Source organism: Ornithorhynchus anatinus, chromosome 11 (genome assembly GCF_004115215.2).
Source record: "Ornithorhynchus anatinus isolate Pmale09 chromosome 11, mOrnAna1.pri.v4, whole genome shotgun sequence".
Classification (NCBI taxonomy): domain Eukaryota; kingdom Metazoa; phylum Chordata; class Mammalia; order Monotremata; family Ornithorhynchidae; genus Ornithorhynchus; species Ornithorhynchus anatinus.
Window position 1 is genome coordinate 42,228,714 of NC_041738.1, and position 26,448 is coordinate 42,255,161.

Here is a 26,448-nt window from a genome sequence, read left to right on the forward strand (position 1 = left end):
GCTCTGACTCCATCTCTAGACTGTAAGCTCACTATGGGCAGGGAACATGTCTTTCAACTATTATATTGTTCTTTCCCAAGTGCTTAGTACAGTTCTCTGCCCTAAGTAAGCACCCAGTAAATACCATTGATTGATTGGTCTCAGACCCACCAACTGGGAGACTCATTCCTGAGCTGGTGCCCTTCTCTGTTTTGGCCAGCATGACTTGTGGGATGAGAGGGAAAAGTGCACACATGTGGTTCGCTTTGTTTGCCCCTGGAATCTGTGGACACCGCGGAAACACGGGCGGCCGAAGTCATTTTCATTTTCCTCAAACACCTCTTCAGGTATGCTACTCTTTGGCTCTAAACTGCCTGCCATTTCCCTATGCCACAAGACCAGACTGCAGTTAGTGGACTTAAAAGGCCTTCTCCCAGCTTGCCCCTGGCTGAGGGCCCTCACTTCCCAGTGACTGCCTTACTGCCATCCCTTATTCAGTCGTATTTATTGAGCGCAGAACACCGTTCTAAGCACTCGGGAGAGTAAACAATAAGCAGTCACATTCCCTGCCCACAACGAGCTCACAGCCTGTGTACTATTCTCTTGTCTCTGGGTCCTCTTTCCTTTAAAACTCAACTCAAACTCCCCTTCTCCATGATCCCTTCCCCAACTAGGAATGCTTGGTCTCAGCATTCAGGCAATTTGGTGGCATTTATTGAGTGGTATGTATTTAATATAAAGCACGATACTAAACGTTTGGAAAGCACAACAAATGAAAGGTACACATTCCCTGCTTTCAGGGAACTCACCTCCACCCAGCAATTTACCTCCCTCACCAGTGTGAATGAATATGTGACTTGTACAGTCCTCTAGCATATAAGCTCCTTGTGGGCTGGAAACGTCTACCAAATTTGATGTATCGAACTCTCCCGAGTGCTTAGTACAGTGCTTTGCACACAGTAAGCATTCAATAAATACCACTGATGGATGTGCATATGTGCTTGACTTGACTGATGTATTTTGTTTGCACACACATATTTTTAATGGTATTTGTTGAACTCTTACTATGTGCTACACAGTGTATTAAGCTCCGGGATACATACAGGTTCACCATGTTGGACACAGTCCATGTCCCTCTTGGGGGTTCACGTCTTAATCCCCATTTTACAGATGAGGGTAACCGAGGCACAGAGAAGTTAAGTGACTTGCCCAAGGTCACACAACAGACAGGCCTGACTTCCAGGCCTGTGCTCTTTCCACTAGGCCATGCCACTTCTCAGTAGGGTGACCTGTTTTTGTGTGCATTTACTTGAAGTTATCAGTCTCTTTGTTTAGAAGATGAGTTTGTCAGGGAAAATGATGTCCATTTGGGCAGATTTTTTTTTTTGCAGACACGTATTTTGTCGAATAGATTTTTGTGTTTTTTGCTTGAAAACCATTATTAGGTCACACCTTAGAGTTCACTGCAAGTTTAAAAAAAAAAACAATTCCTTTCTCCTCATTGGCCCTATTTCCTGATCCTTTCTTCATTTCTCCAGGTTTCTGTTGGACTTTTTCTAAATTTGCCACATCTTGTTCAAGTTGTGGAATCCCAGACAAAGTGGTGGGGGGGTGACCTCTTGGTTCTTTTATTTCAAGAATATTATTGGTCATTTGAGAAGTGTGGCGTATCTCCCTATCTTAGCTCTCAAATTCCTCTGCTATACCTTCCCATTACTGTTGACAACATCCCTGTCCTTCCCATCTCTCAAACCCAAAACCCTGACATTATCCTTGACTCCTCCCTTCCTTTCAGTCTCCATATTCAGTCTTTCGCCAAATCCTGTCAGTTCTAGAATCTGCCACTTCCTCTCCAACCAAACAGCCACTCTGCTGGTCCAGGCATTTGTTGTATCCTGACTTGACTTCTGCATCATCCTCCTCACCCTGACATTATCCTTGATTCCTCCCTTCCTTTCAGTCTCCATATTCAGTCTTTCGCCAAATCCTGTCAGTTCTAGAATCTGCCACTTCCTCTCCAACCAAACAGCCACTCTGCTGGTCCAGGCATTTGTTGTATCCTGACTTGACTTCTGCATCAACCTCCTCACTGACCCCTGCCTTCGGTCTTTCCCCTCTCCAGTCCTCACTGCACACTACCGCCTGGATCATTTTTCTGAAATGTCATTCTGCACACGTCTCCTAAAAGGCCGTCAGTGGTTATCCATTTCTTTCCATATTGATCGGGAACTCTAGACCGTCAGCTTTAAAAACACTCAATCAGATCTTTCTCTCCTACTTGTTCATTTCTGTTCTCCCAGTACACCCCATATCACATGTTTTGTTTCTCTCCAGCTCACCTGCTCACTATACCTTGCCCATAACGAGCTTGGATCTCTCCATCTTCAGAGCTCTTCTGGAAGCCCTTCCGTCTGGTCTGGAATTCCATCCCACTCCATGTATGACAGACCACCACTCTCCCCACCTTCAAAGCCTTATTAAGGTACCTTCTTCAAGAGGCCTTCCCTGATTAAGCCCCCTTCCCCGACTCCCTCTCCTTCTGCATCATATATGCACTTGTATCTGTACTCTTTTGGCATTTGGTATTCACCCCACCCTCAACCCCACAGGATTTATGACCATATCTTTAAATCATTTATTTGCATTAATGCCTGTCTCTCCCTCTGCACTATAACCTCCTTGTGGACAGGGTACATGTCTACCAACTCTTTTGTTTGGTACGCTCCCAAGCATTTAGAACAGTGCTCTGCACACATTAAATGCTTAATAATAATGTTGGCATTTGCTAAGTGCTTACTAGGTGCAGAGCACTGTTCTAAGCGCTGGGGTAGCTACAGGGTAATCAGTTTGTCCCCCGTGAGGCTCACAATCTTAATCCCCATTTTACAGATGAGGTAACTGAAGCACAGAGAAGTTAAGTGACTTGCTCACAGACACTCAGCTGACAAGTGGCAGAGCCGGGATTCGAACCCATGACCCCTGACTCCCAAGCCTGGGCTCTTTCCACTGAGCCACACTGCTTTATAAATGCTTAATAAATATGATTGATTAGTTTAGTGAAATCACCTCTCCTCTAGGATGCCTACCCCAAATAATTTCTCAAAATTTTTCATCTCCCCACCCTTCATCCCCTTTACAATCACTTTAGCACATAAGTGGCACTTGGACCTCCTGTCCCCCCAAACCACTTAAGCACATCTCTTTAAACTCTTTACCATCTGCAGTTATTTTAGTGTCCATCTCCCCCTACTAAATTGTAAGCTTCACGAGGACAGGGATCATGGCTACTAATTCTAATGTTCTCCCCAAAGCATTTTGCACAGTGCTCTAGCACATAGTCACTGCTCAGTAAGTACTGTTGATTGATTGGCAACAGGTTGCAGCACCACCTCGAAATCCACAGTGACGATAGGAATGAACCATCCAGTATGTCTGACTTTCAATCAGTCATTTGTATTTATTGAGTACTTATTCTGTGCAGAGAGCTTGTCTTGTCCTATGCCATCGAGTCGTTTCCGAGCCGTAGCGACACCACGGACACATCTCTCCCAGAAGGCCCCGCTCTCCCTCTGCAATCGTTCTGGTAGTATGTCCATATAATTTTCTTGGTAAAAATGTAGAAGCGGTTTACCATTGCCTCCTTCCGCGCAGTAAATTTGAGTCTCCGCCTTTGACTGTCTCCCATGTTGCTGCTGCTCAGTATTGGTGATTGACTTGTAGCAGATTGTCTTCCACTCACTAGCTACTGGGAAGATAAGAATGGAATGGGTAGGCCTCTGCTTGACTCTCCCTCCCGAAGCCATCCTGGAATGCCCTCCCTCCTCACCTCCGCCAAACTAACTCTCTTCCCCTCTTCAAAGCCCTACTGAGAGCTCACCTCCTCCAAGAGGCCTTCCCAGACTGAGCTTCCCCTTTTCCCTCTGCTCCCTCTGGCCGTCTGGTATTGTAGGATTTAGTGAAGAACAGTTTGCTGCTCACCCTGTCCACGGTCTACACGATTTTGAAGGTTTCAATCATGCTTCATTTCGACCTTCTTATTTCCAGACTGGAAGAATCCTAATATTTTTGATCTAATCTAGTGTTAGGGCAATTAGAGAAGCAGCATGACCTAGTGGTCTGCCACTCGTCTGCTGTGTGACCTGGGACACATCACCTAACTTCTCTGTGCCTCAGTTTCTTCACCTATAAAATGGAGATTAAATCCTACTCCCTCTTACTTACACTCTGAGCCTCATGTGAAACAGGGACTGTGTCCAACCTGATGATGTTGCATCCACCCAATGATCAGAACAGAGCTTGACACATAGTAAGTCCCTAACAAGTAATGTTATTATCATTATATCATCATCAATGTTATTTGTGTGCAGAACACTGTACTGAGTGCTTGGGAGAGTACATATAAATATGATCCCATATTTTATGGCCTCTTGTTTATTTCCCAGAAAAATCCAGTCTCTCTGACTGGAGGGGGTGAGAGGAAGAGGTACTTAATTGTCTTGTGTTTGTGGTGTGCGTCCTGTCTCTCTAAAGGAACAGGGACCGATGGAGCTAGGCTGCTGCTGGTCGGTATATCAGAGTGTCAAAAATGGTAGCCTTGTTGGGGGGCTGGGGTTGTCACAGTTTGTTGCAAGTCTTGCCCGTATGGTCCATTATCCCCTTTCCCATCGTCTGACCCATCTCCAAAGGAAACATCTTTGCACAGGAATTACCAAGCCAGCGGATGTGGACCGGCTAATCACAAAACTAGTTTACAGATCATTCTGTTGGGATCGGCGCCAGAGAGGCTTTTGTGAATTCTGTTAATAGTTGAGGCGTTGGAGAGACGCATTGTTTTAATCCAGGTCCATAAGTTACATTTGGCTTCTAGCTTAATGGTTCATGAGCAGAGAGGCGCTGCTTAGACACAGAAGACTCGAATTTATATGTCTGACTAGGCACCCTCCTTCACACTCTAATACCTCAGAAATCCCTTATATCTCTTTCTTTCCCACTTTCATTGAATTCATAACAAGTAAACATTTAAAAATTCCCCACATCATGTCTGCCTTCTGGAAGGATCTAGCTGGATGAGATTTACATTCTGGTATTTTGAATCTTTCCCCGCCTCCTACCTCCATCTCCCCCCCACCTCTCCCCAATCTCCCTCTGGTTCCTGCTCCCTGAAGGAGAAAAGAACATATCAAGCCAAAGACAGCAATGCAACCTTTTCTTCACCATCTCCCATGGGGCACAAATTGAAATTGAATTAGACAGGGATATCAGGTCTGCTCGCTGTGATAACTGTGAAAGGATTTTATTTAAAAACACCCTGACATTTGTTCACCCAGTTTCAAATATTTAGCTTTCCCCCTTTCCATTCCTGGCGGGGGCGACTTTATTAATTGTCGCCTTTGATTCAGAGTTAAAGCTTGAAAGCACTGATAACAGCAGTGGTGGTGACTATTCTCGCTACGTGGCCCACAGCTAAAGGATTTCATTTTCTTAAAGACGTTATGTGTACACTGAGAGTTTATATTAAAAAGAGAGCTTCTTACGTGCGTAATGCCAGCTGTTCTTTACTGATAGGAGGACTATCTGATATAGCTAGTGCGCGCTCTCTCTCTCGCCCCCTCCTCCCCTCAACCCTTCTCTCCCTACCTTAGCATCTCTGGTCCAGAAACGTAACAAAAAGGGGGAGACTTTTTTTGTTTTGTTTTTAAATTTCCTCCTTTTTTAAATTGAGGGAAGACTGGAATGAAAGAGTAGGAAAAAAATGATTGTTTTGTTTTCCTCTATTTTTACAAATATTAACCTTTATTTCCCCTCCCCCTCATCGTGCTGCTGTACACAGATAAATCCAAATGGCTGTGGCATATGTGTTTAATTTCCTTAAGAAGTTTCTCCTCCATGCGGAGGAATGTTCGTCTGAGACCGGGGACATAATTGGATGATTAAAGTCAGCGATCTCCATCTGGTTATGTTTAATGAGGGCCGGTACAAGGAGTCAGTGATGGCCCCACAGGACTGTCACAATGCATTGTGTAAATTAGATAATGTTGCAGGCATGGCTAACAACAGGACTGTCAGGGCAGCGTCTCTGCCGAAGAATCCAGCCCCTGTTCTGCCTGCTAAGTTAAACGTCCGGACTCTGGGAGTGTGGACTGAAGGAAGGAGAGTTTGCCTTGGACAGCACAAAATCATTAATTGTAGGGACAGTATTCACAAGTGGATTTCCTCCCTTATGTCTGCAAACCCTCATGCCTTAACGAGCCTGGGCCGCTCATCTCCGTATCCTCAGATAACAAGAGGTGTTGGATCAGCTCTGCTTGGAAGGGGAATGTGGGATCTTGGGGTGCAGCATCCCACCTACCCTCTCCCAAACCCCAAGGAAAAATGGTTTTAAGAAGGCTGATCTTTGGGCCTGGGTGAGAACACCCTGGAGGCTATTTCCAGGTGGGGGACTGGAAGGGAACGGAAAGAGGTTGCCTTAGCAGACCCCCTGCCGGATGCAAAACTGAAACGCCTAATTTCCTCATTAAAATAGCCTGTTCTCTGGTCTCCGCTGTGAGTCAGAGGAAATTACAGCAGCTTCTCTTTTTATTCCCCACTTCCTGGAGTTCAACAGCTTGGGTTTGGGAGGCTTTATATTAAGCAGCCAGTTGGACGTATCCGTGCAACCGCGTTCTGCAGGGAGAAAGCCTTTTAATTTAGTCGAGGATGGGAATCTCTAGAATGGCCCAAGGTAGAGAGTCCGTCCAAGTTACGTGGGCCCCAGCGGATGCCTTTTTCTTGAGCCACCCTGGATTTCGGTCTGAGAGGGAAGTGAAAAAGCAGGCTCCAGCTAAACCTTCCATAGCTGCTCCTGGAGGAGCCCAGTGAGGAGAAAAGCACCCACTCCAACTCATCTCGGTGCTTTGCCATAATTAGTCCCCGCTACTTTATATAGTCTGTTTCCTGGAGCTCGGGGTGACGGGAGAGTACAGCCCTTGTCTAACCGATTCCGAAGTGCACCCAGCAATTTGCCAGGTGATGCAGAGGATTGAAGGCTTCAGATGATAAAATGCCTTTTAAAGTTTGAGACCAAAAGTGCAGCATCTTGGTGAGGAAGCTATTTCTGGAAAATGGAGGAAAATCATTATTATTCATGCGTCTGTTATCGACGAGCAGCTATTGAGCCTTAGCGGTGTGTTCCGAGCTCTAGAAAGCCGGGGAAACACAGCCGTCGCCCAGTGGGCTCTCTGTCTCAGTCAGGGACCCTTCAATCCGTCAGAAGTGTTTGGAGGCCCTTTCTGTTTGCTGAATTCTCAGCCTGGCCCGTGTCTCATGGGGGAAGTTAGGGGACTTCACCTAGGATGGAGAAACTGAACCGCTGAGCCCCGGTTGCAGTAAGTGCTTATCACGTTCAAATTGTTGCTCCGTTTAAATCATTTCTTAGTGTCTGTCTGCTGGCTGGGTTGCATTAGTTAATCGCCAGAAGATTCATGGACCACGTCAGGCTTTGGATAGTCACTTCATTATAAGCAATCCCCCAGCAAGTGCATCAGCAGAACGTGCAAAATTACCTCCTTTGTAGAATCATTTATTTTGCTCCTTCCCATATAGTTGCATGACTTTTGGCAGCCCAGGGTTTCCGGGTAAGTCTTCATGTGTTAATGCAAACTCACCTCCTAAAAGCTCACTTTCTCGTTGCAGCTCTCCAACCTGCAGTGTAGACTGTACTCTCCCAAGTGCTTTGTACAGTGTTCTGCACACATATGCACTCAATAAATACCACTCATTGATTGGCAGGAAGTAGAGGAAGGGAGCAGCGGGGACGTAAATCATAAGTGTTTAAAGTCCTTCAAAATGAGTGAGGTAGCTGGATCAGTGTGGGGAGGCTGGCCTATATTTAGAGTGTTGATCAAGGAGCCAGCAATTATTAAAGTAATTGATCGGCAGGAAGTGGGGGAGAGAGGCTGGGTAAATCCACATCAGAGGCTTGCAGGTAAGGGTTTGTAGAAATGGGGGGCAGAGAACATTCATTCAGTCGTCCATGGGTTGTACTTTGACCACGCCCACCATCCCTGGAGGCCAACCTGATGCTAGCCAAGAAGCCCTGGATCATCCTTTGTACAAAAGACAGCCAGGAATTAGGCCTGATCCGGGAATCCTGATCTGCCCCTAAAGGGGCAGCTTTAGCACTGGCCCGGGACCCCTCTGACCAGCCAAGCCCCACCTCAGATCAAACTCAGGCCTCGAGAACCTCTTCCAGGCTGGCAAAATGGAGGACCCAGCTGGGGCACTAGCCACTTGATTGGATTCGGAGGCCCAAGGTGGCCAGGAGGTTTTCTTATTGGAAAGGGGGAAATTATTTTGGGAGGAAGTATCACCAAATAGAGAATGAATGGTGAGGAGGGAAAAAAGACCCCAGAAGAGAGGCTAAAACTAAATTCTGGGAAAGACGGGTGCAAAAGATAAGGGGAGTGGACTGTTAGAATGTGTACAGTGGATGTATTAAAATAAACATGTGAGCCCTTGTCTTCAACCCTCCCCCCACCCCGCTGCCTGGGGACAGGAAGGAATGTCCTTGCGCTTGTCATGTTGTCGCCTTGTCGATTTCAGGTGAGTCACCAGCTGGGTAACGTGATGGATCTCTTCACTACCAGCCTGTCCCTGGCGGGTCTAAAGCCTCCTAGCGACAGGGAGATTGACGGCATTGACCTTCTACCTGCCATCCTGCAGGGCAAGTTGATTGACAGGTTAGTTACGGACGGAACGGAGCTCCCCGAACGCATTTGCACACGCCTCCACCACCCCCCGCCCCCTGACTTCTCTCCCACCGCCATTTTCAAAGCTACTGGTTTTTAAAACCCTCCTGGTAATTGTTGCAAAGGGAAATATCTAATGTGGGTGAACAAGGGTGGAAGACGAGAAGAGGTTTTGTAGAAAGCCAACTGTGAAGTTTTGGGGCATCAAACATATTGAACCTGGGGCTGGGGCAGGCTTCAAGGGGCAATGTAGCTCTGTGGAGAAGATAAGGGGATCTCCCCATCAGGATCACACTTTGAAAGTTTCCAGTACTCTACCAGTCTCGGCTATGGGACTGTCAAGCAGTCAACTAGAGGCCTACCCATTCCATTCCTAGCGAGGACAGTGGCTAGTGAATGGAAGGCGATAGGCTAGCAAGTGGAAGGCAGCCTGCTACAAGCCAAAACACACCTGTGCTGGGCAGTAGCGGCACGTGAGAGAGTCGAGGGCGGAGCCTCAAGTTTACTGCATGGAAGAAAGCAATGGTAAACCAATTCCATATTTTTACCAAGGAAACTCTATGGATCCACTACCAGAATGATTGCAGATGGAGGTGGGGTGTTTTGGGAGAGATGTGTCCATGGAGTCGCTATGGGTCAGAGAGGACTCGATGGCATAAGACGAGTTCTGTGTTCTTTTTTTTTAAAAAAATAAATAGAAATGTGGAGGCTGGAATGAGTGGGGGAAATACGCATTTCAGTTCCAGAACTCACTGTCTAGCCTCCATCCAGGAAAGCTGAGTCAGTGAACAGGGAAAGCGAACAGAAGCCGGAACAGCCCCGTGGGTGTTGGGTCAGCTGCAGAGTGAGCTCGGCACCACCTGGATTCCGTGCACCAAGAACCACCCACTCTTGGCAATAGAATAAGCTTGTTATCTCATTCCCTGCTACTTGGGGAATTAATCCCCAGTATTAATCCCCATTTTACAGATGAGGTTACTGAGGCACAGAGAAGTTGTGACTTGCCCATGGTCACCCAGCAGACAAGTGGTGGAGCTGGGATTAGAATCCCAGACCTGGGAGTCAGAAGACGTGGGTTTTAGTAACATAACGCTCAAAAAATGCTTTCGTTATTATTGTTATCCAGTTTTGGCCACTTCTCTTCTGTGAGGCCTTGGGCAAGTCAGCTAACCTCTCTGCGCTTCAGTCACTTCATCTGTAAAATGGGGATTCAGACTGTGAGCCCCATGCGAGACATGGACTGTGTCCAGTGTGATTGTCCTATATCTACCCCAGCAGTTAGCACAGCGCCCCATCCACAATAAGTGCTCACAAATACCAGTTGAGGGAGAATAAAAAAGCAGTTCCAACTTCCACTCATTCTGCCTGCCTGCTCCTTGTCCCAGCTGGGTCACTCACCTTACCACCTTCTCTCTCCCACGAACAGGACCCTGGCCATTCTCTGTTCTGAGAATTCTCCCCCTCCCCCCTGTCACCATCCTGCATTTTAAGATCCCTCTTTCTTGCTCCCCTCCCCTCCAGGTCTTCTAAGATGTTCAGTATTTAAATCACTGCATTCTATATGGGCAATTACAGGGTTTGATAGTGTAAAGATTAACTGTCCCTGGGAGCTGAGTTGTATAATGTTTCATTTTTGCACAAAGTGATATCTCCACTTGATGACCACTTTAAAAAACGCTAATAGAAAAATCTTGCAGTTGAGGCCATTAGAAGGCCGTCTGTTTCTGCTCTGAATTTGATTCAGGAGTCAGGCTCCATTGGAGAGTGTGTCTCCCTTATCTCGGCATATTCAGAAGCCTCTTGTTTAGGAGGTTGTGTTTCTCATGCAGCTGTAACCTCTTCTCCTGCCTCTCCTCCCTTCTTGCTTTTTCTCTTCCCCGCCCCCCCACCAATCCTCTTGTTTCCCGCAGACCAATATTCTACTACCGAGGCAATGAAATGATGGCAGTAAGAGTTGGGCAGTATAAAGCTCACTACTGGACGTGGAGCAACTCCTGGGAGGAATTCAGCAAGGTAAATAACCCCATCTTGGTCTCTCATGTCCCTCTGGGGCCCAGGTGTGAGCATTGTCCTTTTGGAGAAATGAAAATAGTATTCCACTCTCTGGTTGTCTGGGAAAAAAAAATCCTGATTTAAAAACAAGAGTTGCAGGAGCTTGGGGAGCCCAGTAACAAAAGTGTGCAACTTTTAATCTCTCCGAAGGGCTTTTGGGTGTCTTAGAAGTTGGCCAAGGGAGAAGTAGAACTGACTGATTGTTCACTGAGTTAAGAACTGTTTGTCTCCAACTGTTTTTCTTTTCTCGCATGGCCTCACTATTTAATCATATGGGTGGTCTTCCCACCCAGAGTTCCCCACCTGATTGGTTAAAGTTGCTAATACCCTAGTCCTTTTCCTGTGGTGCTGTGATGTAAGTTGTGGATTACTAGACAATCTAGCTGGTTTTTTCAGGTTTTCCTTTGGTGTTGGCTTGTCAGTGGTGTTAATTAGAGGACCGAAATGTCGGTGAGATTTTTTTTTCTCCTTAGTGGCTTCCTAATATTTCTGCTTCTCTTGCACCAGCCCCAGCTGAAAATCAAGTTAGTTGACAGTGCCTATTCTGAGAAAACACAGAAATATGTTGTGGCAGTAGTATTTATTAAGCACTTACTGTGAAAAAAAGGCTTGAGTCAAAGGAAATAAATATGTATATTTAGTCGAGCCTTAAGGCTGAAAATGTATATTTAGGAGATACCCACTTCCATAAATATGAGGTGTCTGAACTACTCCCCTTCCCTATGACACGTTGCTCCACAAAGCGACTCTGTGCCCGCCGTGACTCTCCGTCCTACCCTCTTGGACCCATCCCATCATGAAGGAGCTTCTCTCTTTGCCCACAGAAGGCTTGAGAGAGGGTCCAGCTGGGATGTGGAGACAGTAGAATGGATTGGATGGCAGTGGTTCACCTCCAGCTTTAGGGTCAAGGAGAAAAAGCTGCTGCCCACCAGGAGAGCATGAAACTCTTTCTTTGCTCACTCTCAGAGCCATGGACTTCTCCAAATGGTCAGCTGTTCAGTTTAAGGGATGCCTGTCCTTTTTTCTGTGACCTCAGCAAGTCAAGATACCCCTCGTGGCAAGGTGCAGGAAGTCAGGGGGAGGCAGATGCTACAAGAAATCAATGTGGGCCCAGTTAAAAGGCGCAAGCTCTCTGTGGCTTCATCTCTGTCAGGTCAGAATGGCTTCATGGAAATTGGGGATTTCAAAAGATTTCCTGGCCCTGCTATATTTCTCTTTTCTCTTCTTTCCTCTTGTCTTCTCTTTTCCCAACCCCCCTACTCCTCTGCCCTACCTGAGTGGGCATAATTGCCTAGGGCAATAGGTTATCCACAAAACTGGGTTTATCTTTTAGAGTTAGTCTCCTTGAGCCTAAGCGTTCCTTTTGGTTTTGGTGTGGTTTAGACTAGACTGGAAAACTCTAAGCGGTAATCGTGTTCCAAGTAAATGAAGGGTTTTCATGGGGATGATTCTGATCAATTCCTCTGAGGCCTCAACGGAGGGAATGGGTTTAAGCTTAAAGTAGGGGAGATTATGGTGGTTTATAAGGAAGAAGCTTCTGTCCATGGAAGTGTTGGAGGACGAGGGGGTGGGTAGAGAGAAGCCCTGGAATGATACCAAGGGGGTTGTGGCATCTCCATCCTTTAAAGAAAGAACATCAGTTCTGAGTGGTTTCATTTTTCGCCTGCATGGAAGCAAGGAGTTACGTAAGGTAGATCTCTTCCAACTGTGGGATTCTATGATCTAATAGAAGTCTTCACGAAAGTCTCAATTTCCATATGGATTGACAGGTTTTTTATTTTATAAGTGATTGGTCTCACAGGTTCTAAGCCCTATGTGGTTCCTTCCGTTTTTCACTTTCCTTCCTATCAACTCAGTTGCCAATTTTCAGGAATGTGAGCTTTAATGCATTGAGATGATTATACTCTTGTAAGTGAGGCCAACCTATTAGGGTGATACTTTTAGTAATTTTGACAGTGGGGTTTTTTATTACCGCAATCTTCTTATTATTACTGGTATTATCATCACGTTGGAGTGTTTTATACATAGATTTGTATCTGGGAGGTTCTCAGGGCTGCCCAGATGCAGAAATAAATGTGGCAGCATGTGGTTTGGAAGAGGAAAGAAGTGGAGCAGTTTGGGTCAGAGGCCAAGAAACTAGTTTTGGATTGGCTGTATCACTGGTTCACTTCAAAGGGCCAAAGTTCGATGTGATATACCTGTGCCACAAGAACGTATCAAAAGCAGTGATAAAAGGATGAGGAACGGAGTTTATCGATGTTAATGCGCTGTGAGAGGAATAAAATAACGCTAAAGTCTGATAAACGCTTACATCTCTGGCACAAAAAGAATATAAAGGATTTTTTCTTTGGAGTGTTAGGTTAGAGGGAAACAGATATGTATGTGTATGATTTCTTTCTGTCTCTGGCGGTGGAAGAGGTCCCAATATGAATTATATTTCTGTGCATACGGAAGGCTGAAAACATCACTTTTTTATGGTATTTTTTTCAATGGGACATTGTCTTCATTTTAGCCGAACCCGCCCTGACCCGATCTTCCTTCCTCCCCACCCCCAGGCCCACCCTGAAAAATCCTCGTGTCAGAATAAAGCTGTTCGATTATGTCTGAATCTCTGTAGAACTGCAATAATAGGTCCTGGTTATTCATTTCCGAAGCTTTCCCACTGTGAGCAGTGGCAGTTGTGCAATTAAGGAATATTTATTTCTTTCTAAGTCTTTGTTTAACTACTGGCTGATAAAAGTCAGCAATTATACTGTACATCAGAGAGATGATTAAAAATTCATTTGATTTCCTGCAGTTTATATCACATGTGGTTGATGTGGGTAAAATTGGAACACATTAGTGGACAAAATAGCCATTAACAACATGCAGAGGAGGCTGGAGCTGAAATTTGTTCCAATTCTTCTCTTGACTCCCAGACATTAATTACAACCTTTGCAAGTACAAGATTTCAGAAAACGGAATGTTTGTACTGTTCTGACTTTTTTTTCCCCTCCCCTTATTTTCCTCTTTTCCCCGCCCCTTTCACCAGACTTAATTGCTGCAGATGGGTTTTGTTATCAATATTATTGATACTAGAGTTTTAGTTATTCTGGTTGAGCAGTCGGGCCCAATTTTGCTAGCTGGTCTCATAGTGAGGGAACCTTAATGCATGCATGCATTTGACATCAGACCCATGACCTGGAAATTCTCAAATGTTGGCCAAACACCCTCTGGATGAGTTTGCAAGGCTTGCTGTGGAAGCAGGGTGCAATCCTGAGCACATGAATTAATTGGGTGAGTTTTTCCACTCTTAACAAAAAACAAAACACCAAACCAGGTCAGGCTTAGTAAGATTATGCTCTGATTAGGCCCCTTGACCATAGCAGATGTAGGGTTCCAACGTGGAGACCTTCCGAGACCGGAACTGTGGGCCAAAGTCTGTGTGAGGTTAATCTAACGGCAGCATTAAAATCTTTATCAAATCCACATCATAATAATAATAATTTTGATATTCGTTAAGCACTTATGTGCCGGGCACGGGGATGGATACAATACAATCAGCTCTGTGTCCCCCATGGGACTCTCAGCTTAAGGGAAGGGAGAACAGCAGTTTAATCTCCATTTCACAGATGAGGAAACTGAGGTGACACAATAGGCGAGTGGCAGAACTGGGATTAGAACCAAGGTCTCCTGACTCTGCACGTTCCTCAGTGACCTTAAAGGCCTGTGGTATGTCAACCAGCTAATTTTAGGAAGATGTGTTGCAGTTGAGCATGGTTAGGATTCAAGAGTTGTTAGCTTGGGTTCTGCCCTGGCTGCCAGCCCGTGTGGTTTCGGAAGATTACCCTGAGTGGCAGTGGAGTGGTGAAACGGTTCTGAGGGGCCAGAAAAGCCTCCAGTGTCAGGTGCCACTCGGGCAGATATGCTGGTGACAGGATACTTTGGGCGGGCCGGGAAGCAAGACCCGACACCAAAAATGTTAATCCTGGCAGGGAGCCGTGGTAGGTTTACCCCAGGCAGACTCAGGTAAGATGTTCTTCCCGCTGGAAAATTCCTTTCCCACAATGTTCCTGACCTTTGCCGACCCAGGCACTCCCTCAAATGTTGCTCTTCTTAGCCTGGCAAAGTAGGAAAAAGAGGGGAGAGAAGGAGAGGAGCATGCCTGTGCTTTTTGAAAAAAAACAGCTTGTATAGGATGAGATGGTCATTCATTCAGTCGTATTTATTGAGTGCCCACTGTAGGCAGAGCACTGTTCTGAGCGCTTGGAAGAGTACAAAACAGCAATAAACAGACACAGTCCCTGCCCACAATGAGCTTAGAGTCTAGAGGTGGGGAGGAAGACATTAAAAATAAAAATTACAGATAGGTACATAAGTGCCGTTGGGCCGGGAGTGGGGTTGAACGAAGAGAGCAAGTCAGGGTAACGCCGAAGGGAGTGGGAGAAGAGGAAAGGGGATGGGGGCTTAGTCAGGGATTTGTTTTAATTCAACTCCAGTGTGAAGTGTTTCACATCCGACCTAGGGAGAATTTTCAGTATTTCAGGTACCCCATGGGTTTGTGCTGGCTTGCAGTTTTATTTTAGTTCCTTTGACATTAACACAGTCTAATTGATCCCCCATAATTAATACTCATTCCCATGCAGAATACGTTGGTGAAAGGCCTTGGGGAGAGAGTTTTTGAAACTGATATTTCCAGATCCCATTCTTCATTTGGTGATTTTTTTTCATCCTATATTTCCATTGCCCAGTAGCTTTCTCCCCCTCGTGGTGACCAACAACGTGACTTATTGGGTAGGCTGTGGGGCTGGGAGCCAGAAGACCTGGGTTCTGATCCCAATTCTGGCCTGCTGTGTGACCTTAGGTGATTTATCTCTGTGCCTCAGTTTCCTCTTCTCTAAAATGGAAACAGGATGACTGCTCTCTCCCTAGTCAATCAATTAGGTGTGAGATTTCTCGAGCACTTGTCGTATGCAGAGCAGTGTATTAACCGCTTGGGAAAGTGCAGTACAACAGAGTTGGCAGACATGTTTACTGCCTCCAAAGACTTACGATCTAGCCCTTATCTCTTAGACTATGAGCCCCATGTGGAATACAGACTTTGTCTGGTCTGATTATTTGGTACCTTCCTCAACACGTAGCACGGTACTGAGCATATAATAAGCCCTTAATAAAAATGATAGTCAACTAGTCGGTGGAATTTATTGAGCACTTATTGTGTGCAGAGCACTGTACTAAATGTTTGGGAGAGTCCAACAGAGTTGGTAGACAGATACCTGCCCTCAAGGAGCTTACCAGCTAGTGGAAGGAGTTTACAATCTGGTGCGACAACCAACTAATTGCAGTCTGAAATAAAAAAGATTGGGTTTTTTCCCCCCTCGCTAGAAAGTAGGAAATATATAAACTTTCTCAATAGAACTCAACATTGGCAACTGGTGGTTCACACATCAACCAATGATAAATGACGTGGATCATCTTTAGGGGTAACATTTACCTAATGCAGTTCTGTCTGTTCAGAGAAATTCACCGTGCTTTGATCCATCAATCGTATTTATTGAGCACTTACTGTGTGCAGAGCACTGTACTAAACGCTCAAGAGACTATAATATAACAATATAGCAGACTCATTCCCTGTCCACATCGAGCTTCAAGCAAGCAATCAGTCCATGGTATTTATCAAGTACTTTGTATAGATCACCTTGGAGAAAGCACTGGGTTGGCCATCTGGAGATTTGTCTTATTTTTCCTGTTTCTTTGTGGAATGGTTTTGTGGTAAAAGGAAAATATTGCATAATTCTCTCTGCCTCAGTTTCCCCCTCTATAGACTGGAAATAGTAAAAACTTCTTCCCACTTTCCAAAAGAGGCTGTTGGGAAGATGGAAGAGATAGGGCTTTAAAGCGTTTTTACCAGCCCAGCTATCCATTTGACTTAGTCCGAGAGCTCTGTTTTTTGTGTGTGAGCCCTTAGTAAAGAAGCCCTTAATAAAAATGATAGTTAAAATGATAGTGTGTATGTTTGTGTGTGTGTGTTGGGGGGGGGGGGCGGGGGGAGCAGTGGTGTTTGTTTAGCTTGTTTAGCACTTACTACGTGCCAGGGACTGTACTAAGCAGTGGGGTAGATTCAAGATAATGAGGTTGGAAACAGTCCCGCTCCCATCTAAGGCTCCCGGTCTTAATCCCCATTTTACAGGTGCCATAACCGAGGCACAGAAGAAGTGAAATGACTTGCCCTAGGTCACACAGCAGACAGATGGTGGAGCCAAAATTAGAACCCAGGTCCTCTGATTCCCAGGCCCGTGCTCTTTCCATTAGGCCATACTACTTCTCCTCTTCCTTCCCTTTGGGGTGGGGACAAATATGTCTGGATTTTTCTTTTCCCCATTAAACACTGGGGTGACCTGCACCACAGCCTCTGGCCCTGCTGGCTCCACGCCATGGGCAGCTCAGCATATTTATGTTTCCAGTTAGGATGTCGTGATATTTCTCTTCTCCTCCCCCTTCCCCTAACTAAAGGCTCCTTTGTCTTTAAAATTCTCCTTCCTTTCCATCTCTCCCCACCTCCCCTACTCCCCTACTTATTTGGGAAGATACCACTGTCTTAATGTAAAATGCCAAAGGGGTTATTCTTGCTTCAGTCTATTTTGATTGCCCTTCTCCTGGCCGAGGAGGGATCGATAGAGCAGAGGTGATGGGGAGAGAGGAGGGAGCTGTGAAGTCAAGTAGAACCTCTCAAATAATGACATTTGATTGTGGTCCTCTGAGCGTGCCAGGCAGCCAGCGATCGATGGCTTCTGCTTGAGAGCCGACGGAGACTTTTCCATTTGCCCCTTTTTTCCAGTCCCTTCCAGACGGTTAACACATTAGAAGCGATTTTTGTTCAACGGAGCTGATGTGGCTTCCAGAGCAGGAGGACAGCAGCTTTTTCACGTGTGGGCTCCTGCTCTGAGGCCTTAGAAGGAGAAGTTGAGGAAAGACGTCCTGGAAAAACAGGCTGTGAAACCGCTTCCCAATGCTTTGGCGATGTTATGAATGGGTCCGGACTCTGAGGATTAGGGCTCGGGTGGTTTTGATTTTTTTTCCCCTTCTATCTTAGTGCTTCTGTGGTTTGTTTTTGTTCTTTGGCATTATGATGAGACATTGATGTGCACAAAAACTCCTGTGTTCAGGGCACTTCCTTCCCACTCGGCTGCTATCCAGAAAGTCAGAATTCTCTAGGGGTGGTTGCCCACCAAATGTTCTGCCAAAGAACGGGCATTTTAGCCAGATGCCCAAGAGGCCAAGGGCCAGGTGTTGAGTGTTGTTTTGGGGTTTGTTTTTTTCCTCTCAGCCAGATTAGACATCACACGTCTAGCTCCATCCTCTTAGAGACAGACCTGCAGTTCAGTTTTATTAAGCAGCCAGTAACTTTTGTCACATAATGGGAAAAAGGGTCCACCTACTCTCTCGTATTCAATCGATCAGTGGTATCTATTGAGCACTTACTATGTGCAGAGCACTGTACTAAGTGCTTAGGAGAGTACAGTACAGCAGAATTAGCAGAAATTTTCCCTGCCCATAATGAACGTAGAGTTTAGAGAAAAAGCTTACCAGTATCAAGTCGTATTGGATCCTAAACTCTTTGTCCAGGGGAGCGAAGTGTGCTGCTTGTGATTTTACTCTCTCTAAGCAATCTGCTGCTCCCCTGGTCTTTAAAATAAGCCCCAATATTAACTGAGGCTTCCAAATCAATCCATCAGTGGTATTTATTGAGCACCCCTGGTATGCAGAGCACTGTACTATGCGTTTGGGAGAGCACAGTACACAGTAGATAGACTCGTTTCAAAATGCTCTTATTGGTACTCAGTATATGAGAAAAAACACAGCCTTTTAACTCTGGATGCCAATCAGCTGTTCTTCCCTTTAGCGAGGCAACAGGAACATGGAGAAATCCAAGTTGCCCCTACCCTGACCCAGATTGTGTCGGTGTGTGGGAAATGGAGGAATTTTTTTTTAATGGTATTTGTTAAGCACTTAGTATGTGCCAAGCGCCGGGCTAGATACAAGGTTGGACACAGTTCATGTCCATGTGGGGCTCGCAGTCCTGATCCCCATTTTTCAGATGAGATAACTGAGGCACAGCAATGCGAAGTGACTTGCCCAAGGTCACACAGCAGACAAGTGGAAGAGCTGGGATTAGAACCCAGGTCCTCTGACTCCTAGCGTGGCATAGTGGATAGAGCACGGGCCTGGGAGTCAGAAGGTCATGGTATTTGTTAAATGCTTACTAGGTACCAGGCACTGTACTAAGCACTGTGGTAGATTCAGGCTAATCAGGTTGGACACCGTCCCACGTGGGGCTCACAGTCCTAATCCCCATTTAACAGATATGGTAAATGAGGCATCAAGAAGTTAAGTGACTTGACCAAGGTCACCCAGCAGGCAGGTGGTGGAGTCAGGATTAGAACCCAAGTCCTTCTGACTCCCAGGCCCATGCTCTATCCAAAGTTCATTAAGGAAAAGCAGCAACATATCATTGTTGAGCCCGCAGGGGAAGATTGTGGTGTATTTGATAATGCTTCGAAGAAAGTAGCTCAAAGCTCAGAAAAATTTGGAGGGATTCGAGAGGGTGAGATATCTGAGTGGAGCCCTGGATATCCATATATGGGTATGGACTGCTTGAGCTAATTAGCTAAAATTACTTCCTAAATCCTATGCAAGAAGTGGTCAGAAAGATATACTGAAGCGTCAAATTTAAGTGAGTCACTATCAGGATTAAAAGTGATTGAAGATGGAGCAAGGAGGCTTTCTAAAACGGTAAGGATTTTTGGGTCCCTCTATACTGGTCAGGAATGCTTGTGGATGCCTGAGCCTCCCTGGGCTTCCCAGGCAGGGGTGGAATTGAGAGAAGCCGTGAGGTCCCTCAGCAGCTATCCCATTGAATCCCCTTAAAGGCTGGTTTTTTCGAAGGACCCAAGAGGCTCCCCCTGAATTATATCTGACTGTTTGGAAAATTTCCTCCTTTAGAGTTGGTTTCTCAACCACAGCAGAGGAAAATTTAGTTTGTAGGCTTGAATCCTGGTTATCGTAGACATTAACGAGACCTTTATTTCACTCTAATGCCAAGGCAGATTTTCTCTCCTCCCAATAATAATTGATTTAAAATGAAATATGTATGCCTCTGATGCTTTGTGAACCCTTTGACTCTTGTAAAATCTAATGGTTTTTTTTTTTACATTGTATCCCTTCAGTTATTAGCCAGAAAGCCACCTACCCAATATTGTGTGGGGGCAGGAGAAAGCTTGTCACCGTTTCACGCCGATTTGTATAAAGAAATCAGTTTGGCTTGTGTCTTTGAGCAATCAGTGGCGACTTCATTGGGGAATTGGTTGTGCTGAGCTGTTACTGGGTGCGCGTTCCACTTGAAGAAAAATAGAGCAGTTAAGTGAAAAATTGATCTAGTTGCATAATTGGAGCATGAGTGAGAAAGTGTAGATTGACTGTATGGGTTGTAGAAGAGAGAGATGAGTCGAGGATGATGTCAAAGTTACGGGATTGTGAGAGAGGCTAGTGATATTGTCTACAGTGATGGGAAAGATGGGGGATAACAGCATTTGGGTGGGAAGTTAAGGAGTTCTGTTTTAGACATGTTTAAACAATAATAATTATGGTATTTATTAAGCACATACTACGTGCCAGGCACCATACTAAGCTCTGGGGTGGATCCAAGCAAATCGGGTTGAGCACAGTTCCTGTCCCATGTGGGGCTCACAGTCTCAATCCCCATTTTACAGATGTGGTAACTGAGGCACAGAGAAGTGCCCAAGGCCACACAGCAGACAAGTGGCAGAACCGGAATTAGAACCCATGACCTTCTGACCCCAGGCCCATACTCTGTCCACTGTGCCACGCTCCTGCTTCATGCTGCCACACTTCTGCCTTGTCTTGGTTCTGTGGAATTGACTCAGGTATATGTGTTTAAGAGATGTTTGTATGACTTGCATTACCTGACGAGGCAAAGGGTGAAATGTAAACAGAAAGGACCCAGATGCTAACGCCCAGGAGGATAAGTCTTCCCTCCAGCAACAACGTTTACCAGAGAGAAATCCTGCACCAATTAGCCGGATCTTAATTAAGTAGCTTGTTTGATTTGCGTCCAGCTTTAAATTTGTATGTTCTGTCTGGGCTTTGATACCGCTCCATTAAGGGTTCTGTTTTATATGTTAAATTGGTTTTCTCCCATTAGTAGATTTTTCATTCAGTCTCTAAGAGGTTAACCTTTAGGGGGTTAAAAGGTCAATCATTTCTGTGTCCATTTAAAGTCCATTATTGGCTACCCCATACAACCTATCAAGCAGCCCCCTTATTTTTCCAGCCACTGAGTCAGGAATCTACAGCTCAGTGCAGATAAATGGCATTTCATGGGCTTCTGACCCTCTTGCTTTATTGAAAAGCAAAATATTAACTGCTCCAGTGACTAGCTGTCCATTAATACACAGGATATTTTAGAAAATTGTTTGCCAATCAAATTCTTCTTTCATCTTTTGAGAGTGTTTCGGTTCTGTTTTATAAGCAAGTGATGCAACCGACCATTCCCCCTCTTCAGTATATTTACGGTGTGTCGAGTTCGTTTCTTTTTCCCTGTTGGGGTTTAGTATTGTATGTAGTGCAATGAGCGAGCTAGAATTGTGGGTTTTTTTTTTTAATAAGCAGCTTAAAAAGTCCATTTAGTTTCCAGCTGTTGTTATGACTGAAGAATCCCTTGTTGTGATATGTATTCCCCCTATGAAATTAGCAATCTTGGATTTTTATTTCACAGTATTTTATACATCCTTAAAGCAGGGAACATTCCCATGAACCCAAGAGACTAAAGGTCCAACTTTATTGGAAAGCTAATCTCTTACTTTCCACTTGCCAAGATTCAGAAAATGGCACCTGGCAGTGCCTAGGGAGGCAGAACCCTGTTGCCTGAGTCTGCAAAGGCCACGTGGAGTATTCTGCTTCTAAAATAAGAAACTGCTAGCAGGGACCCCTATGAGGAAAGTAGCCAGCACCTCAGTGGCAGCTATCTGAGGGAAAAAGAAAAATTCTCACCGTTGGCCCTGCTAAGTGTGTGAGTGGAGGATTAGATGGGAGTTTCTGAACCTAGGTCTCTGTTTTCGAATTGACTGTGCCCCTAGAGCAAAATGGCATTTTCCCAGTGGGTCTTCCTTGTTTTCTTTTCCACAGCCCCCCCCCCCCCCCCCCCCATTATTTTTAAGTGTCCAGAAGTCTTTCTCAGAAGGGTGTGGGATCTGTTTCTCCCCCCACACTCCCAATCCGATATGGCTTTTATGGAAGATTTCCATTGATGTGTTCAGAAGAACCAGGATGCAAAGTCCGATTTAATTGATTGAAGTCCAGGGTCTTTTCAGGCTTCAATTTTAAGAAGCAAAAAAATCCAGGGAAAGAAATAGTCCATTCTTTTTGACAATTTTCATGGACCACAGTTGCTTCCTTTTCTACTGATTCCAGACAACCATTGAAGTCTAGTGAATCGATTCTGGGAAATCTGATTTTTCTCTGCAGTTTTACCGCCTTCTCACTCTGTGACTTTTGGCAGGTTGGTCCTCTTTCTCCCTCGTTGGCAGGTTGGCAGGTTGGTCCTCTGCCTCTCGTGTAACCTCAGAAAGTCCTCTTCCTTTCCCTCCTCTCCTTCCTTGCCTTTCCCCTCAACTGCCTCCTCCCTTGGCCCAAATGAATGTAGGAATCATGGAAAAGTGAGAGAGGATTGAGAGGGAAAAAGAAGAGTAAAGAATAGAAAAGAAAAATCAGTCAAAGATAGTTTGGATGAAGAGTTCACCCTCCTTAACACGTGTGTGTATGTGTGTGTCCACTTTGTTTTGTTCTCTGTAGTTTTATTTTTATATTGCCTCCCCTGTTAGAGCATAAGCTCCTTGTGGTCTGGGAACATGTTACTTTGCTATTCTATATTTCTCAAATATCTGATAGAGTGTGTGCACCAAAGTGAGCACAGAATAAATTCTGCTACCCCTCTTCCTCCTCCTCCTCCCCCTCATACAACTGCTGCTAATATAGCAACACTCCTGTATGTTCTGTCTAGACTTTGATACCGTCCCATTAACGGTTCTGTTTTATATGTTAAATCCTGTTTCTCCCATTAGTAGATTTTCATTCAGTCTCTAAGAGGTTAACCTTTAGGGGGTTAAAAGGTCCGTTATTGGCTACCCCATACAACCTATCAAGCAGTCCCCGTTTTTTTTTTTATTCTTAGAACATACTACAGATGGAAGTGGCATTTTCCCTAGCTATTCCCAATAAGCTCCTCGTAAGAATCATCTACAGTTCAATTACTGCTTCTGAATAGTAATACTGCACCAATAAAACCTACACTGGGAGTCGTATTGTTATGGTACTTGTTAAGCACTGACTATGTGCCCAGCACTGTTCTAAGCTTTGGGGTAGATACAAGTTAATCAGGTTGGACCCAGTCCCTGTCCCACATGGGGCTCACACTCTTAGCTCCATTTTACAGATGAGGTAACTGAGGCACAGAGTCTTGAAATGTCTTGCCCAAGGTCACACAGCAGACATCTGTTGGGCAGGGATTGTCTCTGTTGCCGAATTGTACATTCCAGGCACTTAGCACAGTGCTCTGCCCACGGTAAGCACTCAGTAAATACGGTTGAGTGAATGAATGGCAGAGCCAGGATTAGAACCCAGGTCCTTTTGACATGCTCTGTCCACTAAGCCATGCTGCACAGGCCTGGGAATCAGAAGACCCAGGAGATCGGGAATCAGATTCCCGGCTCTGCCGTTTACCCGCTTTGTGACCTTGAGCAAGTCACTGAGCTCTGTGCCTCAATTTCCTCATATTCATTCATTCAGTTATACGTATTGAGCACTTACCGGATGCAGAGCATTGTACTAAGCGACAGACACATTCCCTGCCCACAACAAGCTTACAGTCAAATGGGGATTAAATATCTCTTCTTCCTTCTAAACTCTGAGCCCCGTATGGGACGGGACCATGTCCATCCTGACTATCTTTGTCTCTTCCCCAGTGGGTGGTACAGTGCTTGGCATCTAGTAAGCAGTTAATACCTATTAGTATTATTATTAACTACCTAAATTAGAGAGTTTGCACAATAGCTAGGAATGTATGAAAGTGATTTGCAGATACAAAGTTGTGTAGAAATGATTATTATTTTCAAAATAATCTAAGCAGGCACTTGTCTTTGCTTTCTTGTATTAATAAATATTTTAGAGTTATATTCTCGGGTGTCTAAGGGCCGTAAATAACGGCATAAATGGAATGGAATGAAGGTGAGAAGTGGAGTTCCACAATAGACACATAGTAAGTGCTTAACAAATACCACAAAAGAAAAAAAAGGTTGTGTTGATTGCAGTGCAGCTATGGCATCTCACATGATTAACCAAAGTCCTGCGGAATCCCTTTCATTCTCTCTTTTCCCATGTTCTCCACCACAGGGTATTGATTTCTGTCCTGGACAGAACATTTCAGGAGTGACAACCCATTTCCAGGAAGAACATACCAAAGTACCTCTGCTCTTCCACCTAGGCAGGGACCCAGGTGAAAAATATCCAATCAGGTAAGAAGTAAGAAACTCTACTATATAATTTTGCATTTAAAGCTCCTCCTCCAGTGTGACATGTCAAGTCCCAAGGATATTGTTTCCGCAGTGGAGAAAATGTATTAACTGGAATCAGCTTACACACTCCTGATAATGCTTTTTAAGTTTGAAATTCAGGGAACCAGAATTTTGGTATTTTCCCAGGCGAGCCTGGCAATATTAGTAGGGTTTTGAACTGGAGATTGGAAGTAGCTATGGCCTGTTTGCCTCCAGAAAGGTTTTGAGGAGATGGATGGGGCCAGGAGTGGATGGGAGTGGTAAGGAAATGGAGGGAAAAGAAAGTAGGAAATATAAGCTCTTGGTTTCTTCCTTCCTTCACCCTTCTCCCTCCTTGCATCTCATCATCTTTGTAAATTTCCAGTCTGAGTCAGGAAGCTTGGACTTAGAAGGAAGCATGAGATCAAAGCCAAAACCAGTCCCGAGAGCAGCTGGGGTTAAAAGCTCACCCAAGGTCAGAGGTCACTGCCTAGTCCAGAGCTTGGCTCACAGAAATGAGGGGCCTGCTCAACCTGGAGCCACATGGCCTGTGTTCCCCTTGTATTCAGTCCCGGGCCTTCCTGGGCTCAGGGGAACCAAGGTAGCTATGATATAGCCTAGTATACGTAGAAGTCTTTGTGTACTGTCTGGCGCTAGGAGTCCCAGCAGACCACGGGGACAACTGGGCATCTATGAACTTGCTTCCCTCCCCAACCTCAGAAGTGAGTTTGGATCCAGCCAGAGCTCGGGCTCACGTGGCTCACTTGAGCTGCCTGGTTAGACTGGGTTGGACTGGCCCACGTCTCAGGCTTTCTCAAGTGCTCAGTAAATGCCACTGATCGATTGGCTCTCCCTGGAGTGGGTGAGCTGAAAGTAGAGCTCAGGTAGGACCCCGGGCTGAAAACAGGAATGGAACTGACAGAGGACCTGGAGGGGAATCTGGTTCAAGTGCCTGGGTTAGTAGTGGGCCAGAATTCCGAGGTTTGGAACTGCCGTAACATTCCATTCTGTTACACCAATTACTGGTGGGAAATTCCATCCAGCTGAGCATGTGTAGAATGTGACCAATTAAGTAGCCTAACCTAAAGTCGAAGCCCAGAAGAAAAGTTGAAAATAACTCAAGCCAGTATAAACTCTTTGTGAAAACCACAAAAGCAGAAAACTAGCTAAGGAATTTTTTTAAGCCCGCTGTCCTGCCCGGTTGAAGAATACTTTAAAGAAAAAAAAAAAAGGCAGGGTATATTGAGTCCATAAGAGCTGATATGCATCCCAGAACATATAAGGAATTGGTTAGTATTATTATAGGACTTATTTTTTAAAAGTCAAGGAAGAAAAAAAGATCTGAAAATGGGAAAAGAATAATTATAGTCCCCATCTTTAAAAATGGGAAACAAGATAGTTTTTGTTATTATTGATTATAATAATAGTGTGGGTTACGTACTTAGTATGTGCCAAGCACTGTAATAAGCACGAGGGGTAGATGCACAATAATAAGGTCAGGTGCAGTCCCTGTCACACAAGGGGCTCACAATCCAAGCGGGAGTAAGAACAGGTATTGAATCCCCATTTTAGAGAAGAAACTGAGACACACAGAAGTTGCGACTTACCCGAAATCCCACAGTAGGCAAGTGACGGAGCTAGGATTAGAACGCAGGTCCTCTGACTTCCAGACCCATGCTCCTTCCACTGGGCTACACTGCTTCCCACTGGTTGTGTTTATTAGCACTCACTGTGTGCTAAGCATTGTGCTGAGCACTGGGGTTGAGGCAGGAAAATAACATCAGGTACTGTTGATCCAGATAACACTCCCTGGCAATTTAGTTTATTCACTTGGAGAGAGACTCAAGCAAATGTGAATCAGTCCATTCATTATTTCCTCAGCAATTTCATCCTGACTTACTCCTGCTACTAGTTATATCATGATCTTCCTCCTGATTCCTTTACTTGTAAATAAATCTCTTGAGTGCAAGCTTGAGTGCAAGAGTAGCGACCATGTCTTCTGCTCCAACTAAGCTCTCCCAAACACTTAGAACACTACTTTGCAAATGACGGATGCTCAATAATTATCATCAATCGATTGATTTGCAACCACATTGAAGGCCCAA

General features: G+C 45.1%; 1 protein-coding gene across 1 annotated transcript in view; it reads left to right on the top strand.

Moving 5' to 3' along the window:
* Positions 1-26,448, top strand: part of GALNS (galactosamine (N-acetyl)-6-sulfatase) — a 65,743-nt gene that overhangs the window by 20,632 nt on the left and 18,663 nt on the right. The window contains exons 10-12 of the mRNA XM_029075342.2: positions 8,560-8,696; positions 10,616-10,718; positions 24,204-24,325. Of these exons, the coding sequence (XP_028931175.1) occupies positions 8,560-8,696; positions 10,616-10,718; positions 24,204-24,325 (362 nt within the window). The remainder of the gene's footprint in view (positions 1-8,559; positions 8,697-10,615; positions 10,719-24,203; positions 24,326-26,448) is intronic.